General features: G+C 42.6%; 1 protein-coding gene across 1 annotated transcript in view; it reads left to right on the top strand.

The window, feature by feature from the left end:
• The first annotated feature begins 3,731 nt into the window (after positions 1-3,731).
• DNAJC1 (DnaJ heat shock protein family (Hsp40) member C1) overlaps positions 3,732-27,988 on the top strand; it is a 94,219-nt gene continuing 69,962 nt past the window's right edge. The window contains exon 1 of the mRNA XM_042816898.1: positions 3,732-3,881. Within this exon, the coding sequence (XP_042672832.1) occupies positions 3,732-3,881 (150 nt within the window). The remainder of the gene's footprint in view (positions 3,882-27,988) is intronic.

The raw sequence follows: 27,988 nt of genomic DNA, 5'->3' as shown, positions 1-27,988 counted from the left end.
GGGGAGAGGAAAAAAAAAAGAGTAATATAGTTAAAAGAGAAGGCTGAGCTGCCCAGACCAGGCATTAAATAGCTATTTCCTAAATAATATTCTTTCATGTCTGATGGACCGTAATAGAGTCAGCTTTCAGCTTTTAGCTGTGTTGCTTTTGTTTCTGTTTCCATTCCCACATTTCTTTCTCATTACTTTGACTTATGTCTGGCCTAAGGTAACAGCTGGTGCACACAAACGGCATATTCCTTACAAATATTTCAGTGGGCAGTATTGCTATAAAGTGATTCTACTCCCCCCCTTTTTCCCACTTCCATGCTGGATGTTACCTTTCCTCATTCTCCACCCTATTCTGACTCATGTCTCTGTGGTTGCACTCCAGACTGGATCTGAGAAATGATCTGGCGTTAAAAATTACATCCCATAAGAAGCCCACCAGCAGATTGCTGGTTTGGCAGGGCACAGCACTCAGAAGCACCTCAGAACAAGGTTTACAGCCATCTCTCTGCTCTTGTAGAGCAATTACTCTGCTCTTGCAGAACCCTATCTTCCAGTGCAAGTCCTCCAGCTCTCCTGCCAGCTGCGAAGGAACATTCCTGCCCCCACTCCGTTTAGCCCACTGCTTGGGGAACAGCTTGTGTTGAGCTCTCACAGTAGAGTTATACAAAGGTTTTATTTCCAGTGGGAAAGCCAGTTTAAGCCAGGCAGTTTCCTGCCTGCTATGCCCTCTTGTTCTGGCTCCTTCATCACAGCTCACTGTGCCCTTGATTGTGCCGGTGCAGCTGTTTCTGGGCTGTGCTGTAAATTGGATCACTGAAATAAATCTGAGTTTTTGTGTGCGTGTGTGTATATACATGTGTGTGAACAGGTTTTTATTTTTTTTTGAACCTGGATCATTTCAGCCATTTGATTTATAATGTGGCCCACAAAGAGGTGAATTAGCACAGCACAGAGGTGGGAACCAGCAGCAGGGCTGGGGGGGGTGTGCAGGAAACCCTTCAGCCAGCTTTGTTAGCATAGAAACTACTGGCACTGTACAGAACCTACAGAGCACCTAAATTAAACAGCCAGGAGAGAAAACTGGAATAGACCACAGAGCAGTCAAATTTTTGAACTGCTGGAGATAACGCGTATCTTTAGAAAAAAAAAAAAAAAGGATGATAAGCTCTTTCCATGAGTTGTCTTCTGCTCATTGGAGACACCAAAACAGCAGCTGTTTGGCCATGCAGAATATGGTTGTGTGAATCCTGCTGAGCTTTAAAGTATGTTGGTCTTTCAGTGGTGTTAAAAATAGTCATAATTGCTTCATGCCTCAGGCCTTGTGTCTTGCTGTCAATTAGCATCAGAACACAGATTTATTTAAACAAAGGAGAGCCAATATGGTGATACCTACTTGTGTGCGCAGGCAGAGAAACGTCATGGCAGAGAACACAAACACTGCACTCACCTCCACAGCTCCCAGCATTGTTAAAACAAAGAAGCTGCCTAGCTGGGAAGACTGCATGCAGGACATGGTGTGCAATAACAAACCTTCTTCTGATCCTCCAGCCATTTAAATATCAGATATGTATTGGGAAAAAAACGTAATAATACCTCCCAGCATGAATAGTTTGGGACCACAATGAAAAATTTGTATGTAATTTTCTACATTCTTGCCTACATGTGTCAGTTCACAACACCAAGATTTAGCTTGGTCATTGCACTTGGAAGTCTTGGCCCATGTCACTGGAAATTTCTGACATACGTTGTTTTAGGCTTGCAGAGAAGGCAACCATTGCTGAATTGGTGTATGTTGCTTGGCATTTCAAGCCTCTCTTTGAAACCAGGAGAGAGAACTGACTTCTAATTTAACCACATTAGTTTGTGTTGTGGAAGTCTGGTGTTACTTGGATTAATTGAAGTTCTGGAGAAGGGGGAAGGTCCCAGTGAGTCATCGAGACAAAACTGACCACTTATGGCTGAAACAAGAAAACAGAAAAATGAGGAGAGACTGACACCAGTATGGTGGTACTTCAAGTATCGTACCAGATACGCTTCACTGAGGAGGCTTAGAAGCTTATCAGGCAAAATGCAGCTAATGGAGGTAGAGAATGGAGCAGAAAGGAAGGAGAGTTTAGAAAGAAAATACTAAGGGTATGGAGTATTGTTCATCTCACATTAAAAAAAATATCTTTAACCTCATTTAAAAAACATACCACTTTGTGCTCTTCATTTGTCGGTTTCAGAGGTACTTTGCATCTTTAAGCTTTGTGCTACATCCTCAGGATAACTTCTTAAGCAAAAGCCAGTATTTTCGTGCAATAAAGCTTGAGGCTTGAAAGCAAGAAGAACATAGGCAAACTATGCAGCAAAGGGAATTTAAGCTATGTTGTGCTGTGCAAAAAATGAGCAGATGAAGAAAATAATTAACAGGAAAGAAATCAATCAACAACAGATTCAGTTACTCCTGCAAAGCAAAACAACTAGTAAATTGATTTGCCCATGACTTTCTCATGACTCCGTGATTCTCTGCAAAAGGACTTTTTTTTGGCTCTGTGATTAGTTGAAAGAAGCATTTTTTTAAGATGGTCAGAATTAACAGTTAAGTGCTCCTTTTCAAGAAGAGTGCCTCCATCGGATGTTGGTTAAATTATTGTTTCCTGGCAAGCAGGTTTAGGTGTCGCTTCAGAAAACAGAGCCGCAGGCAGAATCATGATGCTAACAGCCCAGAGGGTGTGCATATGGGATATGGAAACACTAGTTTAAATATCAATCTAATTAATATTTAAGTAGTTTATTCAAAGGGGAATGGTTTCAATAGAAGACAATGTTTGAGACTGTACGGGTTGGAAAATGATAGTCAGAGAATATGGTAAGGGTTATGATACATACGATAGGATGTGAGCATGTATATTTTCTACGGTTCCACAGATTCAAGCCCTTATTCTGAGTTAGGCAGGCTGTATTTCTAAAGCTGCCTCACTATTCCCAGAGTGCTCAGAGCAGTGCTACACCATGTAGAGGTTTAAGTGGTGCCCGTCTCCTCTTGCGCGAGTTTAGACAATGATCAGATTTGCAGTTAGGGTTTCTGTAAACCAGAAGAGTATTTTCTGAACTTGAGAAAACCGAAGATGTTTCCAGGATGACTGAAACTGGTGCCTTTTCTCAACTGGTCACGAAGGAGGCCTGGATCTGAGGGGAATATGCGTGTCCTGAGAAGCCCGCCTGTGTGTGCGGTAACAGAACAAGACATTCAACGCGGCCAGCGCGGAGCCACGAAGCCCTCGTCCACGATCAGTTTAAGCAAGGAAAGCACGAGAAGCCCGGAGGGGGGAGGGGCAGCCGCTAGCAGCGTGCACTGCAGCGATTTCGGGGAGCGGAAAACGCACGCACCGAGGGCTCGGACCCGGCCCGCGGACGCGCAGGACCGCGGGCAGCACCGCGCTCTCCCGCCTCTCGGCTCCCGCCGCAGCAGCGCGCTCTGCTTCTCGCGGGCCCGCCGGAGAAACAGAAATAGGACGAGGAAAGAGGCCGAGGCAGGAAGGGGAGGGGGAAGGGCCGCGACGCCCAGCCCCCACCGCCTGGCCTGCGCCAGCACCGCCGTTGCCGGGGCAGCCGACGTCAGGCGCAGCCGAGGCGGCGATTGGTCCGGGTGAGGCGCTCCCGACGGGGCCGAGCCCGCCCGCTTTCCTCGGCGCCCAGCGGCTGCCGGCGCCGCGCCGCCTCAGCTGCGCCCGCCCGGCCACGTCCGCGCCGGGGCCATGGGCTACCCGCTGCTGCGGCTGGCGCTGCTGGTGCTGCTGGCGCTGCTGGCGCCCCGCGGCCGCGCCTGGGACAGCGGCGACCTGGAGCTGTTCGACCTGGTGGAGGAGGTGCCGCGCAACTTCTACGACTTCCTGGGGGTGCAGCAGGTGAGCGCGGCCCCGCGGCCCGTAGCGCTCCTGGAGCGCGACCCGGGCGCTCCGCGCGGCTCGAACGCGGTCGGCTCCCCTCCCCCACCGTCCGCTCCGGACTCCCGCGCCGCCTCCGGCGCTGTCACGGCGCGCCGCTGCCCGGCCCGGCCCCGTCGCCTCCGGCCGCCCCAGCCGTGCCCGCGCCGCCTGTTGCTCCGCCGCCGCTCGTGCCTGCGGGCCGGCCGGCTCTCGGACTCCCGGCTCCGCGCACTCTGCGCACCGCCGTTCCTCGCTTCTCGCCGCTTTGCACGGCTGCCACTTCTCTGACGCTGCGCATCGTCATGGGCTGCAGCTCCCGCTTTTCTTCACGGGTCCCTGCGGAGGACTGCGGCCCTTTCCCTTGGTGGCGGCTCGTTCCTCCAGTTAGTTTCCATGCTCAAGCGGTCTCTACAGGAACGCCTGTTCCAGCATTCCTATTCCGGGTTTCCCAGTTTTGCTGCCCCTTGACATCCCCAAGTCGTGTCCTTTGTCTTGGACCTCACTTGATGCCCTCCATCATCTTCTGGGTGCTCCTCTCTGTGTGCATCTCACTGGATCTCACCGCAGTGACCTGTCCTCCAGTCAGCATGCATCTCCTCAAGAGTAAAATATGGATTCTTTAGAACGTTACTTCACCGGTCCCCAAGAGGCATTTCGTGCCTGGTATCTCACCTATATCTCTGTATGCTGTGAGTGACGCTGCTGGTCAGACAGCTTCCTTGGCAGCTTACGGCCCGGTCTGATGCAGTCCTTGTAGTTATTGAGGAAAATAACGGTGTCTTCAGGTGTGTTTCTTCAGGGCTGTGCCTGCAAGGAGAGGGTGGGGTTTGCATCATGTAGGGGTCGTGTTTGGGGAGCTGTCAGCTGTGGTTGTCAGGAGATGCAGTCACTTCCATCTCTTTATTCTTCTTAAGCGTCTGGCATTAAATACTGTGGAATATCATCGTTTGTATGGCACGGCAAACATTGCTGCACAAGGCTTGCTTTCATGGGCCTAAAAATGTGGGGTTTAATTTCTCACTGGTGACAGGTGACAGGATGAAGGGAAATGGGCGTAAGTTGTGCCAGGGTAAGTTTAGGTTGGATATCAGGAAAAACTCCTTTACAGAAGGGGTTGTGAAACACTGGAATAGGCTCCCTGGGGAGCCTGGATGTGTTTAAAAACCATGTGGATGTGGTGCTCAGGAACATGATTTAGTGGAAGGTTGTTAGTGTAGTATGGTTAGGTCATGGTTGGATTCGATCTTTAAGGTCTTTTCCAACCCGAGTGATTCTGTGATTCTATGAAAGGCATTTTTAGTGTTTAGGTAATGTAGGGATACAGAATTTTGTCAGGGGCTGAAAAGGTATCGGGCACAGTAAGATTGACAAAATATAACGTTACTTTTAGTAAGAGGATTCTCTGCTACTTTGCACTTTTTCTCAGGCTTTGTAGGATGGTAGAAGATCTTAATGAAGAACTTGAATCTCCTGCCGTGTGTAAGCAGGAAAAAAGTTGTGAATGTGCAAGCTGAACTGAAGGGTGGTTTTGTTAGTCACAAGAATGGGCTGTTTGGCCATGTGTCATGGCATCTTGAGCTCATGACACGCTATGTTTTGTGGGTGTTGTTGAATACCCCTGTGGTTACTGTAATAGAGTATGCCGTGTCAAAGCTGAGCTTTGATAGAAATTGGTGAGTGCTGAAAGGAGCTGGATAGGTTTACAGCTCCTTGCAAGTTTTATCTTCTGCTCCTGTTGCTTGCTTCTCCAGTGCTGCTGGGTCCCAGTGCTTCAGACAAGGACTTGAAGGCAGGCTCTGTCTGCTCTGTTTTGCATTGACGTGTTGGAACACTGCAGTGGTTGGAGTTGTGGTATGGGGAAGGTGGCTGGTCCTGTAGTGGGGTCCGGGAGCACACAAGTCTTAGGTATCCTGCCTTGGATGCCTTAAAACAGAGCATCCTTTACCATAATGCCTCTGTGTGCTGTCTGCGTGTTCCTTGAGGTTCTCTGCTGTTTTTTAAATCTGATTTAGTGGACCTTACTGGTTATTTTATGTGTCTCTGTTAGGAGTTGGTATGCCACTGGGTACGGTACCCTGAATATTTTGTAGTTCTGGTGTTGGTGGCTGTGTTCCCATATGCTCAGGTGTTCATCTTGGGACTCAGCACAGGGAGGACAGAGACTGTGAATATAGCCTTTGTGACTGGGTCTTTGGATTGTTTCATAATCTCTCATTCATCAATTATTTTATTATTATTTCCTCCTCTTTGTGTTCTTTGCCTTGTACTGTCTTGGTGATCCTTTCTACCTTCATGTATTCATGGGAGAGGGAGGCTCTAAGCAGCATATAAACTCTGTGTCTAAGTTGCAGATATTGGACCATGCTTACTAATAGCAGTGTATCAGGGTGGTGCATTTCTCTAGATGTGTCACCTTCTGGCTCAGAAGAAAATTTAAGGAATGACTCTAATACATCTGTAAGGCATTAAAGCAGTTTAGCTCTTGATAGGGGAATTGTGGTGCTGGCATTTCTTGTACTTCATGTCTTATACATCCCATGCTGTGTCTGAAGCTGATGTTGACCTCATCTGACAAGGTAAGGAAAGCACTGCAGCTCTCTTGCCTCTGGCTGCTGGATTTTCCTCTGGAATTGAAGAGAAGTAATGACTGCTGTTGCAAGTCTCTGCTCACTGAACTAAGAGTTCTGCATGTTGCCAAATTATGTGGAAGCCTCACGGCATTGATGGGTAACCGCTATCCAGCATTGACAGCGTTAGGTCCAAATGCTGCTGGTGTGTTTTCCAACATCAGTGGCTGAGATGGAAGATCATCTGATGAAAATAATTTTTATTCTGAAAGTGGAGTGACAGAGGAATAGTAAAGCTTTAACTGTCTCAGTTATTCCAATAACTTCTGTTAGTGCTTGACCTCAAGCTGAGTTTGGCTGAGAAATCTACAGGTGCTCAAAGGAGGGTGAAATTGGAAGGAACATCTGGAGAAGGCACTGGCCAGGCCCCAGGCTGAGTACCTGGATTATGAAGTATCTGATTATTATACAAGGACTCAGTCTATCTGTTAAGCCACTGTGTCTAATAATAACATAATATATAGCAAAGAGTTAAATTGTTACACTTTTATTACCTCTGTTTTGAACAATTCTTGAGTTGTTTCACCTTTGTATTTCTTCAGTTGTTCTAAAATCCATGATGTGATTTACTTGAGTGGCACATTTAAAATGTTACCCTTGTAAAGAAATTTGACCTAGTAAAATGTGGAGATCAAGTTAACCTTTGACTTAGAGAGAAGCTTACATTTCCATGTCTCCCACTTGGTTACTGAATTTGTGTCCAAATGGGGAAAAGAGAATCAAACTCTTGACAGATCAGATACAATAAACACTTCAGTAATCACTTCAGCATGGCCAGTTTCACATTGACAAAAGGATGAGGACCAGAGAAGTATTCATACTAAAACTCAGAGGAAGTTGCTGAATTAACCAGAGGCTGTGCAGACTTGGTAACAAAATCACCTTGTTACCTGAGAATGAGAACATACAAAGATGATGTCAACTTTTTTGGGAGGAATTCCAGGAAATCTGAGGAACTATGAACTTGTATGGAGCTATAAGCACAGCTCAAGTTAATTCTGTCATCTCTTGCAGCTTTTGCTGGCCGGTGCTTGCATAAATATGGTATGCTCGTGGTGAATCAGTTTGGTGTCAGCTGAGCCTCTCAACTTTGTGCTGAAGTGTGCTGTTAGTTAGAACTGTTTATATGGCTTCAAGGGAATTATCTTCTCCTTTACTGGTTTTGGCTTGCAGTAAGGAAGGCACTACAGGCCTCTGAAACCTTGCGAAAGTTTGTGGTACAGTTCTACAGTACAAGAGTTCTGATCAAAAAGTTTTTGGGGAATGTTGCTTGTTTGTGTTAACAATATTGCAGCATGCTGATTCAATGAAGATGTGTTAAAAATACATGAGCTGTGTTGCTAGGATTGGCCAGTGCAGAGCAGTGTGTTCTGTCTTAGCTAGGACCAAGGAATTTCTGAATAAGGCTATGGCGGCTGCTGGGAATCAGGTAAGGGAGCAGATTTGTATTGGAAGTGTGCAGGGCCAGTGTGAAAGCAAACACAGTGCTCCTCCAGGCGTCCTTTGAAGCAGAAGGGAAGTCCCTGGCACCTCAGATTCCTGAGCAAGAGCTAACATGTGACTTGCCAGCCAACAGATAAATACATAACCCCTTAAAATGTTGAGAGGCCTTTTCTTTAATGTTCTTATCTTTCTTGTGAGATTTGTTTTGAATTTATTTTGACAAATCTGAATTATTCTTGTGGCTTTACTGGAAAAGCTGAAAGCGTTGTATCCACGTCGCTGCCCAGACTGTGGATCTGCTAAATGACAGCGTGGCACAGGCACAGTATAGAACCCAACTGTGGTCCTCTCGTCTGTGAGCCGCAAGTATGCAACTGGCTCCAGAAAGTGCTAGATGTGGGGACTGAGGCCTCAGGTGTCTTTGGCTGTGGGAAGCCACAGTGTCTCCAGACGAGCTGGTGGCGCTGGGCTTGTAGGCCCTGCAAAGACCTGGAACAGAGGAGCTGTGTTACCTCAGCAAGCAGTGCAGTCTGGCAGAGCTGTGTCTGCAGAATGCCCGCCTGCTGCCAAGGAGCTGATGCCCGTACTGTTTGCATAGCAGGGAGTTCTGTTGTTGAACTCATTCCAGACTGGCCGTGTGGACTTGGTGCCTGTTTGTATTGAAGTGTGGTGGTTGTGCTCCTAGTATGCATCTCACAGTTCAGTTCTAGCTGCTTCACGTCATCTTCACAGTTCACGTCATCTGCTCCAGGACTGCTTCCTGATGCACAGTCAGTGGGAACAATAAAAAAAGTTAGCTTTATGTGCTAAGAAATTGAGGTAGATGCAACTTTTAGACTATCATCTACGGCTTGTATTTCACTCTTGGCACTGGTTTCTAAGAACCTTACCAGAAATGGGCCCCATGACAAATTACATGGCTTTTATCATATTACCAGGCACATGATAGAGTGTTGTATCTACTCAAGGAATGCTCTCAATCCCTCAGCAAAACCAGCCTATCTGCACAGCCTTCTGTCTCCCCTTGCTTGTAAGGTGCACACCAGCACGATAGGGGAGGGGAATGAGGAGGGGCAGCCCAGAAACTGAGCAGTGTGCTTCTTCTTTCTAGTGAGAAGATGCACCACACTCCAGAGATTTATTTTGGCTTCTTTCCTATCACTCAAGGCTGTTCCCTTCCCTGATGCTTTTTAAGGATAACAAGTGTGGTTGTGGTGTTAATAAAGTCATCTATTAATAAAGTCATGTTTTAGAGCAAACCTAAATTTGCAGTATTGATTCAGTCTTCCAAGTAGTGGAAGTATTTGATCTAGTAAGATAGAACTTTACACTCCTACAGTTATGGTGTGAATTCTTGTGATAATTACGTCAAAACTGTGAGCTTTAGGGTTTTCTTACTTTGTTTTGTAAGACTAATTTGTCTTTGCATGACAGCACTGTGACTTCTGCAAGTCTTGTGCCACAATGTGCCATGGGGCAGCTTGATGTTTCACTACTGTACTTGAGGAATGAAAATTGTTGGGCAGATGAAACATGTCTAATGGGCCAGATTCTTGATTCAGAAACCTGTTAAGATTATCTTATTTTCTATTCTGTGTTCAAAATTTTTATTAGGGAGGCCTAATGACTTTGGAAGGCTTAGACTTTAATGCACTTTTCATCATGGAATTGGAATTCTGTGTCCAACAGAAGATAAGAAAGATGTATTTCGTCATCCCTATTGCTCTGAACTGTCAGAAATAACTTCTACTTGGAAGAACTGCCCTAGAGAGCCAGTTGTGACAACTGTGCTAAGACTTGTAATTGAGGATGATGTAGGATATGGGATTTTGTATTTATTAATGTTTAAACAGCACTAAACTCCAGGTAAGCTGCTGCTGCTTGATTCCATGCATTCTGTGAGCGCATTCACACGGTTTTGTGAGTAACATTCTCTGATGTTTGTTGTTCACAATTGAAATACATAAAAATGATTCAGACATCTACGCTTATGGAACTTGTTGTTTCCAGTAAATGCACTTGCTGTATTGTTTTCTAACTTTCTGCTTGAATGTTGCTGAAGGAAATCTGTTCTGTTGTATTATTATTATTATTATTTTGGCTTTGATTGCTGCTTGTTGGCTGCTTTCTTAAAGACACCAAAGTGTTTCAGAATTTACCATTGGAGGTAGTTTTAAACATTTACTCTTGACTTTCCCTGGCAACTCATTTTCTTTTTGGCTCTGTAGAGTAACGGACATTAACAGCAAACCGCTGTGCTTGGGAGCCAAGGGAGCTAACAGTAAGCAGGGTGCTGTGAGGGGGGTGAAGTAAGGAGAGCTTATTTGCTTATTAATTTTGTCTGCAATAGCAGTAATGTTGGAGCTGCTTCTCTAACTCTCTGTACTTTCTGCTTTTCTTGTCCTTTAGCGTGTAGCCATAATAACTTGGTTTTCAAATTGCAGGAATAAAAAACAGGCTAGTTTATCTCCTCAAAGTTCTGCATTTTATTAGCAATTCATTGAAGGGAACAACCTATTTCTTGTTGAGGGTAACCTGTGGAGGCCTCTGCTGCTTGTAGAATGTTTTATGCTTGTTCTGAATTCTGCTCCTTTGCTGGAGTTCTCCTGTATGTGCCTATGTTGGCATCTAAACCAGAGCCATTTTGCAGTGAAAACAGCAAACATGTTTTTCTGATTGACTCTAGAGAAAAGTACAGTTTTTAAGGGGGGTGGTTAGAGATATATGTGATTCCACTTCAACTGCAGTACCTGGCCAAATTTTAAACGATCATTCAGCATTTAAAAATGTCCTTTGAATGAATCCATGCTCCTAACACTGTCGGCAGAGCTGCTAACAAAGAGCACCGATGCTGCCGCACAGCTGAGCAGAGGGAATGGGAGCGTGAGCAATGACAAAGGGGTTTTCTTCTGTGAGAACAGGTCTGATGTGAAAAGAAACAAACGGAGGAAATTAGTGTATACCTGAAATTAGCGTATACCTGAAATGTTGCTTGTTTTCCATGGTCCTGTAGTGGACTGTGAAATCCATGCAGCATTTGAAAGCCTTCAGTTTTGCTTTTGATTTATTTGTGAGTGTCCTTGCTTTTACGTAGCAATATGCTGTGCCGGTTAAAAGCTTGGTTTTTTTTGTTCTTTCAGCATTGGATCCCTGAACAGTTATGTGTGTGTATGTGTGTATGTATATATGTGTATTCTTTGAAGCTTGAAATTTTTTTTCATTAATTACAAGGAGATTGCTTTTTTCTGTTTTTTTTTTTTTTTTTTTTTTTTCTCCCCTCAGTTCTGTTTGCTTGACTGTCAGCCCTGTTTGGATGTTACAGCTCTGTATAAAAGCGACTTGTAAACAATCCTAATGCATGTAGCAATACAGTTCTGCAATCAGTGGTCTGACCGTAGCACTTTACAGTAGGATTTGTAGCAGGATGTTGGAAGTTACTGGGCTCTCATCCAACAGATTGCTTAGGTGTAAATTTCTTGAATGACTTGGCTCCCAGGCCTTAGAAGCGTCTTGTCTTAGTGTCAAGCAGATGAGTGGTGGAATGAGAGTAGAAGAGCATTAATGTAGTCTCTCATCTCTGTTAAATCTGAAGTTCTTTCTTCTCAGTGTTAATCTGGTGCTGGAAAAAAATCAGAAGACACATAGAAGCTGCTGAAATAATGTCACTCTTCGGTCTTTCTCTGACTAAAGAGTGAAGAAGAACTAATGGAGTCTGGCTTTATCTATGGGCTGTAATTCTGGAATGCTGCTGTCTCAACATGAAGTGCTTTTGCTTGTTGAAGAAGCATTCAGTGCTGGTAGGCAGATGAGAAAGCTGTGGAGTAGCCTTACTGCACTGAGATGAGTAGTCCTTCTTTAAGGGGCAGTAATTGTTATTGTAGAGTCATTAAATTGAAAGGGACTCCTAAGATCAAGTCCAGCTGTCATTTAACACTAGCTGACCACCACAAAAGCGTGTCCCTTAGTGCACATCCATGTCTCACTTAGCCCTGGCACATTTTATGAATGAGTTTGCAGCCTAATCAGTGTTTTAGTGTGTTTCAAGCTGATTTAGACTAAAAATCACCACTTCATAGTCAGTGATTAATTCATATAGCATTATCATATGGAACATATATGCTCTGACAGCAGAGCAAAGAGCTGTATGCCATTTAAAGCTTTGTGACAGTTTATTAGTAATTGTTTTATTGTGCCTTGTGTCTAATTGTAATGCTGCAGCAAAAAGAAAAAAAAAATCTGTGTAGGAGCTTCTTCTCATTTCTACGAATTATTCAAAATTTTCTTCAGTGGGAATAGAAAATCTCAAGCTCTTCTGTAAGTTGTTTAAAAATTCTGAATAAAATAGTTTACCAATACAAACCTATCTGTTTGTTGAGAACAAAATATTTGTGAGTTTGTAATGTGTGTTGTTTGTTGTTTGTTCCTTTTGTTCTTTTTTGTACTACACTACTTTTTCAACACTAAGAACAAACAAAGCAACATTCAAAACAAAAAAATTCAAATGCTGGACTGTATCAGTTGAAATGCAGCTGGAAGGTGTCAGTCAGTTGTGTTCTGCTGTTTACAGTGGTGAGGAGAGAACAAACCTCTTCCATACGTAAGCTATACTTCACTTTTAAGTACAGGATATAACTGGCTTGTGTTCAGGTTCAGATACACAGAACAGAGTTCCATGCTGTAATCCGTTTAGTAAATCTCACTGGCTGCTGTGTTAATACTCGGTGCTTAACCAGAAAGCTGTGTTAATTCTGCACACAAAACCCGCTTTCCTTCTAGACAGGTCGAGCTGCCAGCTCCAAGTTCTGCTCTGTAAGCGTGGCTTAGTTGTACTTCCAGTGGAACCAGCGCATTCAGTCTGGCAATCCCTCACTAGCGCCCACCCAAAATGCATATGTCACCTATGGACTCTGAGATTGAACTGTGTGCTCCCCTCTTCATGTCATCACTTAACGTATTGAGTACAGCCCATCCCAGCACCCATCCCCAACAGAACACCTTTCAGCTGTCTTTATATCTATCCTGAAGGCCATTGAGCCTTGCTTTTTCTATTCTGTTCATTAATCTTCTATTTCTAAGATGAATTCCTCCCATCCTGAAGCAAATAAATTTCTTGGATGATCTGTAGTGTGCAACATTGTCAGAACCATTCTCAAAATTGGTCCATCCCATGCCCTCTGGACCTTCTCCCCATCCTTTCACTGTTGTATGCGCAAGGTTCTGTAGGGCTCTACAGTTTTTTTGGCTGTGTATTCAACTGATTCTATGGGAACTGGCATGTAAGCCACCAAAGTGCTGGTTTAGTTATTGTTCACTTGAAGAATGTGTGGTTTTCTTGTTCAGCTGATACTCATCTGTGATTAAGCGTTTTCTCTTAGAGAACAGGCCTTTAACTAAGGTATTCTGAAGGACTCCCGAAAGATATCATCTGTTTCTGTTAATTTTCTTAGCTTCAGTAACTAGCACTGCCTCTCTAACATCAGTCTTGGACAGTAGCCCTCTTTTTAGAAGGTAAAAGGAGGCCTTGGCTTTGTAATGTTTAGTTTCAGGATTGCGTAGAGTTGTTCTCCTCCCCACTCCCTTTTCAGTGATGGTACCTTTATACTTGGCTAATTCTGTGGTTTTATCAACTTAGTCCTCAGCAAGCTCCTTATTGTGGTATGCTGAACTTTATCTGTTTGGATGCAATGAGATTACTTACCTTACTCAGTTTCTACTAACTGTGATACTGCCACTTACTAGCAGTGTTGTTGCTTGTTGTTGCTGGCTTAAGTAAGAACTTGATTTTACTTTTATTTTTTGATGTTACAAATCACTGTGAAATCGTCAATTTTTGTGTTTTTTATCAAATGCAACCTCTGAACTGTTTAAGAAAAAGGCACAAGGCAATTTTATGGTGTACTATCATTTCTGCAAGTTTTTAATACTTACCAATAGATAAGCCTTGCTCCAGGCAATTGGTTGAAGTGCATGAACTTCAAGTTAGCGTATTGAAGCTAACAGATGTACTGGGTAAAGTATTTCAGGGGTTTGGGACAGTTCTGCAGTAAACAATCAGTTTTCTCTTTCTGCCAAAAAGGGTTAAACAGTGTATTGTTCAGGGAGTTGATTATAACGTAGGATAAACTCATCTTGCTGGTATTATCTAAAATAATTACACCCTGGATGTAGTACTTTGCTTCCATTCTGTTTATGTTAGTTTACCTTGACTAATATCAAGAGATGCAAATCTGGGGGAGACTTGGCTCTTTGTTATCATCTGCTTTGGTGCACTGAGAGATTGTTTGAGAACCCTAAAGAACAATAATTAGTATTGGGTAATGAAAGACTAAATTGGGCCACATTCTGTGGGAAGTCCAGTTTTGTAGGTGCTACGTATTCGGTGCAGAGTTCAAATGGCCTTAAGATCAGACAGATTCAGAGGTGAGGGGTTGATGGTGAATGTTCTCTAATTTGAGCTATGATAATAGTTAGACCTAGGATTGTCCTTAGCAGGCTCCAATTTGTCACAGTGTGACAGCAAATTGAAATATGTAAGTGCAATTAAACATTATTTAGTATTGCAGCTGATCTTTATCACACATGCATTAGCTTTATCTCAATTTTGTGGTAAGACTACAATGTTGAATTCCATCAGGTTTTGAAATTGTAAGCTGGGGTCAAGCGTATTTAAATACAAAAAGTTTGAGTAATGCTGCATTCTCCCTATAAAAGGGATAGATTTAGAGAGAAATACACTTGAAGTAAAAATCCTGCCTTAATAATGAGGCTTTGCTCCTGAACCATGATGTTTTAAAGATTGCAGGGCGAAATATTTCTTCGTATTTGTTTTAATTTGTTCCTGAAAATAAGAAATAGAATAGAAATAAGCAATAGAACATCAGTTGGGCAACTTTTTGTTTTAAAGTGCTCTCTCACTGATCGCCATTTTGCATTGCAGCTTGTCAGCTTCTTATTTGTGAATATAAACGTTGCTTAACATTGAATACAGATGCCTTGTTTTCTTTCTAAGACAGAATTTCATTCATCTTCTTCGTGTTTGCTATCCTTAGAGATCAACTCTTTAACAACGAAAAGAAATAAAGTACTTTTCAAAAAAGAAAATCTGATATTTAGTTGGGAGTGTGATATCGTCTCACATTCTGTCCTAAAGAAAACAGAAGGCTGCAAAACTTGAGTTTCTTCACTTCTGAACTATGTCAGATGTGTTCGCACAGCTTCTGAAGTTTCAGTGAATTTATGGTATCCCATTGTTACCAGGTGCTGGTTATCCTGTCTGCTGTCAGGAGCGATGGATGAGGGCCCTACGTGCCAGTTGGCTGCACCTCAACAGATTGATGCCATGGCCAGAAAGCACAGTTCTTTCCTTCCTCTCTAGACTTCTTAGCAGATCAGCTTAGACCTGCCCACCACGCCTGTGCTTTCTAGAGTGATCCAGTACTTGCCAAAAGCTTTAGTCTTCACTGGATGTCACAGAATTTTAATTTTTTTTTCTCCTCATCCTCCAAATTAAATTCCTCACTTCAAATTCTCAATCCCAGAATAGTGATAGAAAATGAGACAGTTATCTAAATGTTTTCTCTTTTGCTGTGCCTAACCTTTACTGTCCGCCAAGACAGACTGTTGCTGGGGCTGCGGGTGCCGGTTTTCAGTGTGTACAGTGGATGTGGGCCTGATGGCCAGAGCTGAGCACTGCCTAACCAGCTGATACTGTGTTGTCAAGGCTTTGTAAATACCTCACGAGCCTCCTGCGTTGCATTTCATGGTGGCTGTCCATGCAACCCCCTGGAGCTTCTCATCTTTGAAGACAAGTTCCGTGGCTTTTGCGCTAGGTTTTTCTTTTTCCTTCTATTGTGTTTTTCAGAGGTAGAAACAGTGAACAGTCTGATGGTACTCTCAGTCCTGCTTGCGTATATACTGTGCCTTGTCTTCTCATTCCTATTTTTTTTCTCCCATTCCATCATTGAGAACTACAGCTGTCAATCAGAGATACTGTAAATGGTAGAGCACGCTGTCTCTGGGTACTTTTTCCTATCGTATTCAGTGTGTACATCCTTTTGAGAGATCTGCAATTAGTGTAAGCACTGTGTCGTTCAGGAAGAAAAACTTAAGGATTTTTATTTTCATTGGTATTTTTTAAGTCTCCAGTGCCTTCTGTTTGTCACTCTTGATCTTGGAGGTCATCTTTCCTCTTGACTGTGTGGTTGGTTTGTTGGTTTTTAAATGTATTCCTGCAGCCATCATGTTTTACTGTGGCTTTCACTGCCCATCATAAATTCAGTCCTTTCTTCCAGCTCAGGAGCTAAAGTGGTTGTATGCCCCCTGGTTGACTTACATTTTAATTACTTCACACAGACCCTTTGTCTAATCTTTGTACTTTCTGTAACTAAAGTTTCTGTCTGAAATTGGTTTTGGCTTTTCAGTTGAGCCTTGAGACCGAATTGCCAAGCAGCAGGTGGTTTGCGTTGCCTCAGGCTTCATGCTGCCTGTGGCTTTAGGCTGCATGCAACAACCTTTCTCCTCTATGTTCCCATTTTTATACTCTTGTTTTTTTTTTTTTTTTTTTTAATCTCATATATTTTTCTTTTTTTTTTTTGTCTTAATTTGTGTTATTTACTGAAGATCCTTTTTCTCTTCTCCATGTCAGTGACAGTCCTATCCTTCCTTCTCATCATTGCAGATGAAATAATTACCCCAGGTTTTGTAATGTATGCTTTTTATTTTTTGTGGCTTTCCACAGTCATTCTTGAACAAATATTTGATGTGGTCCCAGCTTTGATATATAGGTGTTGTACCAAAGGTTATTTGGAAAGAGAATTTTTCATAGCTGGGACTGAGGATTGCAGTAATGTCAGCAGCATCGCTGTGCAGCTGGGCTCCTGGGCCAAGCCAGCATGCAGGCCACATATTTAGCTCACCCTTTCCCACATGGATAATGGGGTCCCTGGGGGCTGCTTTCCCCATGGCATAGCTGTGGCAGACCGCTCCGTGCGAGTGGCCCTTGGTAGAGCTGGCCTGATTCTTGCACAGCAAGGGTTTGTCTGAGCCCTGCAAGGCACGTTGTCTGAGGGGAGTGTGTCAGTAGTTCTCTCTGCCCTAAGGAAGTACAGGTAAGGATAAAATACCTCCAGTATAGAGAATATATTTTTTCAGTATATTTTAGTCAAGTAAATATTGCTTTATCCGTTTTTACATTTCTGTAGCAGAGATTGTTAAGCTCTGTTGTGTATGCCAGCCACAGTCCTCTCTAATAGGACAACCTGAAGCAGTCTTTGTCTGTCAGCTTTTGTCATGTACAGCATAGCCAGTTGGCTAACTGCTGGAGGGAAAGTCCAGTGAAATAAGGCAGTGTGTGGGACAGCAGATAGGGAGAGGCAATGAATGCAGTTTGTAGGCTAGAAAATTTTTTTCAGAGATATTTCTCGTGGTGAGAAGTCCTTGTGGGACTGCCGTAATTTCAAACAGTGATGGGTGACCGTGGGAGTAGCCGTGCCCTAAGTCACCCACAGGAAGTTATCAAGCTCTTAAGGTATGGCTACGTTCTGCTGTTGCTTTATTAGCTCTGTTTCTTATTTATTTCATTTGGACAAACCCTGCCAGTTTTCTGGTGCTGTCCGTGTCCGTTTCCCTGCAGGACGCTGTTGATTGTGGAGCACTAAGACTTCCAACGCAGCGACTGTCAGCAGTTGATGTCAGCTGTGGAGCACAAAGAGGCTCCATAGCTGCATACTTGCTGCAGGAGACTCTGCTGGAGTGGTGTGCTGCTGCTGTTTTGCCCTTTCTTTTGAGATGCTGCCAGTAGACAGTGCTGAGGCTGGGAAGATGGTTGTGCTATTCCCTCTAATTATATTGTGGTCTTCCTTCTCGTAGCCAGATTTGGTATTTTTCCAATGTAAAGTATGACATATGTTATTGCTTAAAATTTCTTTTTACAGTGAGACCTTCTTGTTCTAAATATAATGATGAGGAACATGGACATAGATCTTTATTATGTGCAATTCAAGACAAAAATGGAATCCACAGAAGATATTTGGAAATAACACTGAAATTGCTGTGTGAGGCTTCTGTATGCTGTAGAGCAGAGGTACCAGAACTTCAGTGATGCACACCATAAAGCTTTTCAGTACTCTGTATTTATGGTTGTCTCTGTGCTGTAGTGATCGTGTAATCTGATTATTGAGATTTTACATGTTTAAGCTCAGTTTTGGCTTCTTACCACTTGATGGCAGTGAAGGAGCTAGTGTTGCCAGGCAAAGGTTCAGGGCAAGACCCAATATGAATAACAAAAGAGGAGGTACAAAGGAAGCCTCTGACATTTAATATTGTTCACATTTCTAGGTGATATTGCATATACCACAAATGACAGTAGAGGAAGAAATGCCTCTAGATGGAGCTTCAGTTCTTCCAGTGGGGAAGAGATTTTTATACTTGAGATTTGCTCCTATTTATAATAATTATTTCAAACAGCAACTTTCCCCTTTAGGAATGGAATGATACCAGACATGATCGATAAGTAATATCAGTGCTTCTGTTATTATAAACATACTGTCCTTCTGGAAGAGCATGAAATTCTGATATTTCTCTCACTCTTCAAATCCTGCTGTCTCTCCACATTCTTTGGAATATTTGGGTATTGGTAGAAATATGCTCTGCAGATTAAGTATTGGAGTAATTATTCAAGACTTTTTTTTTTTTTTGTAAGGTTAGTTTGATTGTTTATCTGTGTATTTATCTATTTTACTGTTGGGCCAGAAAGTGAAACGCAAAAAGTAGTGTTCAAATTACAAACTGCCCTGCAGTATTTCCTGCGTGCACGGCGCAGTCGCAGTGAAGAAGTGTGTGCTGTAACATCAGATACTGCAATGTGTGTACGTGTGTTTGAGGCGCCTTATTAGCGAAGGCTCTTTCGCACTTCCTACACCCATGTACACCTCTTGCCAAGCTGGTATGGGGAAATGAACCATATAATGGCCCCGCTATAGTAATTGGCTCCACATGGGTGGACTCCAGTACACAGACAAAACCTTATTTGAAGTAATTGGTGCTTTGTGTAGGTACAAGGGTCTGTACATGCAGATTTATTTTGGATCCTGGGTCAAACCTTGGCATTAGTTAAGGTTTCAATTTCATGCAGTGTCTTTGACATGTAAGTGATTTTGAATGAGTATCAAAAACATCCATACAGATAATAGGAAGCGAATTGATGGAAGTCATTCATTTAAAATCCACGTTGCTGATATTTTGCAGTTATGGTTTTTGCTTGAATACTGGAGGAAGAAGTTGGCTGGTTGAGTTTTGTGGAAGTGCAGACTGTTACTAATCATAGAAAGGAGTGGAAAACCAAATGAGGACTGCACGTTTACTAAATATCTTAATCATTAGTGGGATTGTTCTTGTTCTGTTGAAGACAATACTATGTAAACTCGTGCTTGAAAATAGAAGAAAAATTCACAGGAGTTATCAAACATTTACTTTCATTTCAGTTGCCATTCTTATTTTTAAAAAGCATTCTTATTTTTCAAAAAGCACTTGAGTGCATCATTTTGTGTATTAGCTGGTGTCTGTAAGCCTGGCTGAAAGCCTTGTGAAATTGAGGCATTTCTTCATCAATAGTATTAAAACGAGTTTCTTATCAGTGTGTTCTGAGTAAAATTTGTTGGAAGTTTTACTTCATCATGTGGTGTAAGTTGGCTGTATTTATTTTCATGTTTGTGGAAGCATTAAGCTGCTGTGGTAGTGCATGCTTTTCCAGCTGCTGCTATTTGATTTTGGGGAATTTGAAGTTTGAAAGGTACTACCAACATGATCAGAGCATTTGGAACATGAATTTAATTTGTTTTAGGAAGTTGGTGTTAATCTTGCTCTGTCTCCTTGCCAGATTGAATGACATAATTGCCAACAATCAGATACGGAAAGAATACGTGTGGATGTGCAGATTAAGCTTTGTTTTTCTAGGCGATTGTCAAGAACTTAAGCAGGTGTAGCTCTACAGATAGTGCCGAGGTGGCAGTGCCCCAGAAGCAGGGTGTTGCTGTTGTGTCTCCCTGCCTGGTGGAGAGCTGCAGGTAATGGTAAAGGTTCCATTTCTTAAAGACAGCACATCCATTTTCATCTTCTAAAAATCCCTTAGCTTCTTCCTTTGCTTGTACAACTTCTCACTTTTAAATTTTCTCTTGCATATGATCCTGTACTAACGTTACCATCACTGTGAGGTTGCTCCATGGCTTTAAGAGCCACAAGCTTTTGGTGGCATTTTTATTTTTCTTTGTGTGCTGAGCAGAGCTCAAACTGTTACTTCCTGTTTCGGTTGAAGGAACAAAGTGAGTTCTTGGAAAAGGCGTAAAATGGCAAAAAGTAGCAACTGGTGCGTGGGCTAAATTGTCCTGAACGTTACTGGGTTTTGAACAAAGAATCAATTCCGCATCTGTGGGCAATACTGAGCCCCGTAGCTGATAAGGGAAATGCTGTGCTGCAGCTAAAGGCTGGGCACTAACATGGAGTTCGTTTTGACTCTTTCATAGTGCTGGAAAAGATACACTAATTAATACTGATTGTGAATGGGTGGAAATAATCTGAAGTTCCCCTTCTGTGGAAAGATCATCAAAATGATTTTATTTTACTTCATGAAAATCTGATTATATAAAGTTGTGCAGTAACATCTCTTGCTGTAATGTTTAATGAGGGCAGAATAAATAAGCTTGAAGAAAGAACTTAGAATTGCTGGTAGAATTAACTCTACAGGTTTTTGTTTTGGTTTACCGTGAGAGCACTTCAGAATTTTAATTTCATTGTGCTGCAGCACATTAATGCAGCCAGCAGCCACATTCTGTTTGTGTGCCTTTATTTGTTGTTTCCCTAAATTTCAGACCAATTAAAGAATTCCAGAGACCTTTTCAGTGAAGAAAGCAAGGAAGAAATTTCCTTTTTTTTTTTTTTTTTTTTTCCTTACCACTAAAGCTTTTTCTTTTTTTCGTATCAGGTTTTACTGGAAGATTAAACTGAATATTTGTCTTCGAAAAATGTTTTCATTTTCACTCAGTTGGTACAAACACTGATAGAGAAATAAGAAATGTTCCAGTTGTCACGCACCCTGATGGACAATATCCCTTTGGTCATTCCCCCATTTCTGAGAGTTGCCCCCCTCCCCCTGCTTGGTGTCATTGAGGATTATTAGTTGAAAAGAGACGAGTGGCAATGCAGACTTGTTTGAAAAAATGGTACTCGTGTAAGGTCTCTCAGGTAGAAAACATTACAGACATGTATACACATATCCTATAAAGTCCATCTGGGATGATTATGGAAATTGCCCTCATTGTAGTTTTTCAGGGAATATTTGCTATGTTAAGAATCCGTTACAAATGGAGCTCTCTTTTGCAGCTCGAGATCAAATATTAACAGAAAGATTTTTCTTGGGTAAAATAAACTGTTCTCCATATGTAAAATTGTCTTGCTAGTAAAGATGCCTTGAATTTTCCATCTTACGGGTATTTCAGTCTGAATCAAGGTCTGTAAATACTGATGGATCAGAGCTCCGTGCCTGCCATCAATCTGGAGCTATGATTGTCCATGTGGTTCTGCAGCATCCGTACCTGACTGTATGTAAGTATGGGTGTGAGTCCTGGGATTCCTAGAAAAATGCACAATTGCCATGTTCATATGTAAAATACTGCATTAATTTCATGCAAATTTCGATTGATCCATGTGGGAACAGCGTCAGTCTTTATTTTAAGTTATTCTTCTGTATAGTACAGGAAAACTCCATCCAATATAAACACCGTGAAATCGTGTTTCAGAAGCACAACTACAAATATGGTACATTCTTAACATTTTCTTTCTTTTTTTTTTTTTTTGTTAAATCAAATACTTAAATTTTTCATGTATATTTGGCTTGTCAGAGATTGTCTTCTCAGTACGTGAGGCTTTTTAATTCTTACACAAATGCTGTATTTCAAATGCGACAATAAAAAGAGGTGCAGGTGATACAAAGGTACAGCAGTATGCCTTGTGCTGCTTCGTGCTGCCCAGCCCTTCACAGCAGTGCAGCACTGCAGGGTTATGTGTGATGCAGCGTGCCTCCATTTCTATTTTGACAAGATTCCTGGTACTTCTGATAAAAAATAGTGGTCTGAAAGTAGATGTCTTCATTTGTACTTCTGGAGTGCGCTCACGTGTGGAGCAGTAATACTGAATTATTAACAAAGAGCTCCGTTGCACCTTAACGAAATTGGTAATTAAAAAGCTGAGCCTGTTTCTCATGTGGCTGCCATTATTTTTAGAATCTCATTACTTTCATTATACTTGAGAGATTTTGCAAGGTGCTGGGTCTCGTCCTTCTTTGTCTGAGACGATAAAAATACATATGCCTCACAGAACGTGCCCGGGAAATGCTTCTGGGGCTTTGGAGACAGAGCACAGCCAGCCCTGCAGGAGGATCACCCACCCACACCCGGCCTCACCTGATGCTGATCTGCTGTGTGCATTGCCCTAAAGGCTGGCTGGTGGCTCGCTGCCCCTGAGACGTTCTGTGCAGGTGCTGCCTCAGCACACATCTCTGTTGTGCTCAGGGGTAAGCCTGTCTCCATTAGGTTTTTCTGAAGATGTGCAGTTTGGAATGTCATGCTGATGGCTAGCCAGGCTGTCCTGGAGCTGCGTGGAGCCTTTTAGAGTCCAAGTGATTCTTCAGAGAGCATGGGCTTATTGCAGGGGAGAAAAACCACTGCTGCACTTAAGTTGGTTTTATAAAGCATGTCCGTGCTGCTTATGCACAGGTTGGATGGTTTTTTTTTTTTTTTTTTTTTTTTTTTTTTTTTTTAAATCTATTTATTTTTCAACTGTTTCCTGCAACAGCCTTACAAAAAGTCCTGTACTGTAGTGCCACTTCTAAAGGTTTTGACAAATTTCTGGGAATACAGAATGTCGGTTTTCAGAATGTCTCCAGTCATAATTTGGTTTCTTTGTACTTGCTCATTGTGATGATTTTAAATTCACTACATTATATCCTACAGTCTTTATTTATTCAGGCGCAGGGAGAGATCTGGCCCTGCTGCAGCTTCAGGCTGTGCTGAAAGAGGTCGTTGTCTGCAAAACTGTAACCTGTAGGTGCTGAGGGTGTGGATAGGGCAGGGGAGAAGATTGGGGGAAGAAGGGTTCCACGGATAAAGCAGTCAGTTGGAAAGTGCCCCTGAGGACGGGATTCTGTTCCTCTCTCTGCCACAGAATTCCTATGTGATGCCAGGCAAGTCGTTTAAACGGAACTTTTCCCAAGTGGTGACTAATTGATTTGAGTGCTCTGCAATTCTGATTGCATAATTTGAGATACTGGGGGCTTCTGCGCAGAAATAGCAAGCGCTTGCTGCTGAAGTCGATTAAAGTCTGTCCTGAAAGTGTGGAATGCTGTTTGATAATAAGCACTCGGAAGGATCCTGATAAAATTAGCACCCGAGATAGCTGTGCCTCATTTTGCAATCCAAAAAAAAAAAAAAAAAAAAAAGGACAGTAATGCATGCTTATCTTAAAGATACCACAGAGGTGAATGATACTATTGATGAACTCTGGTACCATTGTGATGGGCTTCAAAACAAGTAACCACGTCTTCAGAACATGTTTGAATAGCACGTGGTGACAGGCAGATGAGGCCACACATGGGCAAATGTGTGTGGAACAGCACTGAATAGTTCCCCCTGGGCAGGCGCTCATCTTCTGCGCAGTGCTCAGAACTGGGGTATGGCAAGAGGAGAGGCTGCAGGGAGCTGTCAGGGACCTCCAATACCCATTTCTGTCTGTGTCATGTATGAGCTCTCATACATGAGATTTCAGGGTATGTTTGGCACTGGTGGGTAGAGGCAAGCTGAGTAAGGAAACAGACTCATGTTAGTTCCCTCCTTCCTTTCTTCCTGTTTCCGCAGTTTCATTGCCCTACAGCAGATGTTTCTTTTATTTTGGTCAGTGGTACTTAACTATGACTTTCAGAAATAGTTTTGCAGTATTTCTGCCACCGCTATTTTTGAAATTATTACTATTTTTGTTTACATCTGAAAAGGTCTTCCCCACCCCAACGAGTTACAAAGGAAGAAATTGCATCTGGCTGATGCAATTTCTTGGATTCAACTCCATCCAAATCGCTGAGGTTATGCGATAGAGGGGAACGTGGCTTTGGCTTATATTCCTAAGATTGTCAGGAACACACCTTTTTTTTTTTTTTTTTTTCCAGCAGCAGCTTGCAGACCTGCAGTTTCATTTTTCTTCCCCACCCGTGACAGAAGTTGCTCACTAAATGTTCTTGCTTGTCTGCTGATCCTTCTTTAAGTCTTGACTTTCTGTTTATAAATGTAGGGGATGTTGTACTGTATCTTTATGGCCACAGGACTTAAATGAAGCAAAACTTTTCCTATGGCTTTAGGTTTCAAAATGCTCAGTTTATCAGTGTTTCTACCAGAGACTGTGGGATCAGAGTTTTATCTCCCAACTTTCACTGTTATCTTTAATGCTGATAATCCTGTAATCCTATGTTGAGAGGCAAGTAAATGAATTAGTAATAGTCACTATCTTCTGCAGTCAGTTGGCTGAAAGAGATTTCTGGTAGCGTAGTTAATGAGATGCAACCTGTGCCAAGTTTTTATTGCTACTCACTCAACTGTTAATTCCTCTTTTCCATAGGCATGGAAGAATGCATGCTTTTCCCTTTTATTTTGATCTTTCCTCCTTTTGCAGTCTGTCTTGCTGCTGGCTTGGGTCAGCCCCCTCTGTGGTTCTGCGTTGGCTGTAGCTGTTGCAGGGTGAGGAGCCAGCCAGAGTCTACAGGAGCCAGGGGAGAATTTTTCCTATCTGCTTCTTGCTTCTGATTGTAAGGAGATGAAACTGGAGATGGAGCACACAAATGTATTCCTTTCAGCTGTCCAACTTTGTATCTCCCATCATGACCCAAGGATGGGACTCTGTGGGTGAACACTGGCTTTCCCTGTCACTGGCTGAAAGACAGCCCTGTCTGCTCCATTGCCTGTGACTTCAGAGAGTGAGAACTATTGTTTTGTCTCTCATCCCTGTGACGTTGCTTCTCAGCAGAAGGCTTGCTGTGGTGGTATTATTTTTTAAGAATGAGAGGAGCTGGTGCATGTGTGCTCATATAGGTGCTCCAGCGTTGAGGCTGTGTGTTGCATTGGAAAACACTTTCAAATAGACAAGGAAGTGTTTCCTCTGCACTGATCCTCTCAGCTTCTGCTGTTTATATATCCTTGCCCACTGCCTCCTCCGGACCTGTCTGGGATGTCAGCACGTGGTTCAGCTGCAGCCTCATAGTGCTGCTGTCACAGCGGCACTGGCCTGCTGTAAGGAGCTCCCCGCATGAGCAGAGCCTTTGGTTCTGTTTTGTTCTCCTCCTGGCTCTTGCAGACTGAAGGGGAGATGCTTATGGATTGGCGATCCTTTCCTGCAGCAAACGGGGTGCCTCCAAGGTAGCACAGGAAAAGAGCAGTAACTGCTTGCAAGGAGTGGTTTTATGGAAAGCAGAGAGGTGATCGTTCTGCTTCACATTTGGGCACGTGCGACTTTCTGCTTCTCATTTGGGTTCACTGCAAACACTTCAACCAAAAAAGCAGGGCATTTCAGAGACCAGCATGCTGCTGTGTAGCAGTTTCTGCCCACAGCAGCCATAACGTCTAGGAGGCAACCATCTTCCTTCAGAGTGGTTTGGCTCCTTCTCACTACAGATAATGTCAGGTAGGCTTTCTTAGTGACCATATTCCCACTTTACCATATTAAGTTACTACTGAACAGGAAGGGCTGTTTTCAAGTCAGTTCCTTCACAAATCATGGCGTATGTATGTATGCCTTTTTTTTTTTTAAATATAGGCGAGATTTTTTTCAATTCCATTTTAGTGTACCTTTCAGTTGTACATAACTTCATTGTGCATGAATTTTAATTGGTAGTTCCTGATGGTAAACTTGATTTCTTTATTCAGATTCCTTTGAATATCTGTTGGTTAATTTATGGCTCATCAAGCCTCTGTCAGGTTTTATGAATAGTCATTTGGGAAGCCGTGTCCTCTGCCTTGTGCCTTAATCAGGTGTGCTCCTCTTTTCAGCAGACTGAGGTGGTGCTGTGGGGCAGTGCTCTGGCTTTCAGCTTGCTGTTAGGAGGGTGGTTACGTCCAATAAAGTGTGGGCTGTAGTAATGGGTAATCTGTTAAGCTTATTGGAGTTTAACTGAGACGTTTTTCATTAGGTTTTAGTCTGGGTTGTGCCTCACATACAGGAATTTTGCTGACAGTGGCATCTGTACTACAGCAAGTGATGGAGGGCATTCCTGTATTCTTTCAAGGAGGCCATGTACTAACTCAGCAGTGAATTACTATATGGGTAGTGGCATGTTACAACCTCCCTGAGGTCTTCTGAGTCCCGAGGTAGTAATAGCTCATTAAAATGGTAGTTAATGAGTATAAAGGGATCATTATGTGACTCCTTTACATGGTGGGTAGGGCTAAATCCTAACTAGTTTGGTAGTAAGTAGTCTAAATAAAGATGGAAGGAGATTGATAAATGCTGCTGGTAGTTATTTATAAACCTGGCTATTTAAAGCAATGTGTTTGGGAGGGGGAGGGTAGGAAGAAGGAAAAAACCCACCCAAATACATCTTGAGTAAATTAATACCTGTTTCTGAATGTCTTTTAGGGCTTTCAGAGGTGTTCATATTCTATGTAATCTCAAAGTTACTTTAACACAGTCTGTGATGAGACGCCTTTGTTTGAAAATACGCAGCATTTTGCCCTTTCTGATCAGTTGGTTTAATGAGGAAAAAGAGAAAAAACCCTCTGTTATTCTATTTACTTATTTGTGGTCTTGAAATCAGTAGACATTTTCTGTTCTGTGCACTGAAAATAAATGGTGAAACAATTATTTTTCTGAGAGAGAGAGAGGAGAGAAACATGCTAGTAATATGATATTACTTGAGGAAAAGGTATCCACACGAGACCTTCGTAGTCTGGTTGCTTTCTTATGCCTTTCATTTAGCTAACGTTGTTTTCTGGAGAAAGTCATTAAGGATTTACCCAAACCGAATATGTATTTTGTAGCAGAAAATGAGATAAAGAAGGTTTTTAAATTTTTCCTGTCTTCTCCACGCTCTGGAAGGACAAATATGCCAGTAGAAGACTGCAGACAGAGTTACACTGAGATCTCAAAACTCAAGTTCAGGGGACCATTTTAGCTGTTTCTAAACTAAGAAAAATAGCTGTGAAATTTCTGTGAAATAGCTGCTACAGCAGTATGATAGTATGGTACAGAAACTGGCTAAACAATAGGAAATAGTTTAACCAGGGTTTTAAAATATTACTTTAAAACATAAAGCATTTTGAGAGAGGTGCCCCTCAAAGTCCACTTTGCTTGGATGTGGTTTGCTACAGTATCTCAGCCATATCCTCATTTAGATGTTTTTGCTGCAGAAATTAAACATGTATTTGAAATACACCAAATACAGAGCAATTTTAAATGAATAGTTTCATTTGGCTTAAAATATTTATGCTGTTTGTTGAATTTCCTGTCTGCTTTTTAAACTTCACCTGGCTTAGAACTACTTTCCTTTTGGCCTTCCCAAGGAAACTGTGCTGATGGTGGCTGTTCACGGTGCTTTGCTAGTCTTACAGTTGATAACTGATGGAAAAAGTCTTCTAAACTGTAAGGATGTAAGGATGGCATATTAGTGAACACCTTCTACGGGATGATTCTTGTAGTAATTTAGAGTAACTGGTCTGTAACAGGAAAAATAAGAGTACCGCCTTGTGGTCCCATTCATGGAGCAGGGCTCACCGGGGTTCCCGCTCATCGGACAGGGGTGCTTCCTGGTACCTCCTGGTACTGCTGCTCCTTTCAGTGACCTCTGAAGTGCTGTGAAAATCTCAGCACCTTCTGGCAGGAGCTGTCACCTTCAGTGTGGCAAAAGTGCTGTCTGCCAGCTCGGTCCCTTTAAACAGATACCATAAATCCAGTCGGAATATTGTCAGTGTAATGATTAAATTGATCATCAAA

Source organism: Centrocercus urophasianus, unplaced genomic scaffold (assembly GCF_019232065.1).
Source record: "Centrocercus urophasianus isolate 14NV4802_14NV808 unplaced genomic scaffold, USGS_Curo_1.0 seq_16, whole genome shotgun sequence".
NCBI lineage: Eukaryota > Metazoa > Chordata > Aves > Galliformes > Phasianidae > Centrocercus > Centrocercus urophasianus.
This window is presented reverse-complemented; position numbering and strand designations above follow the sequence as displayed.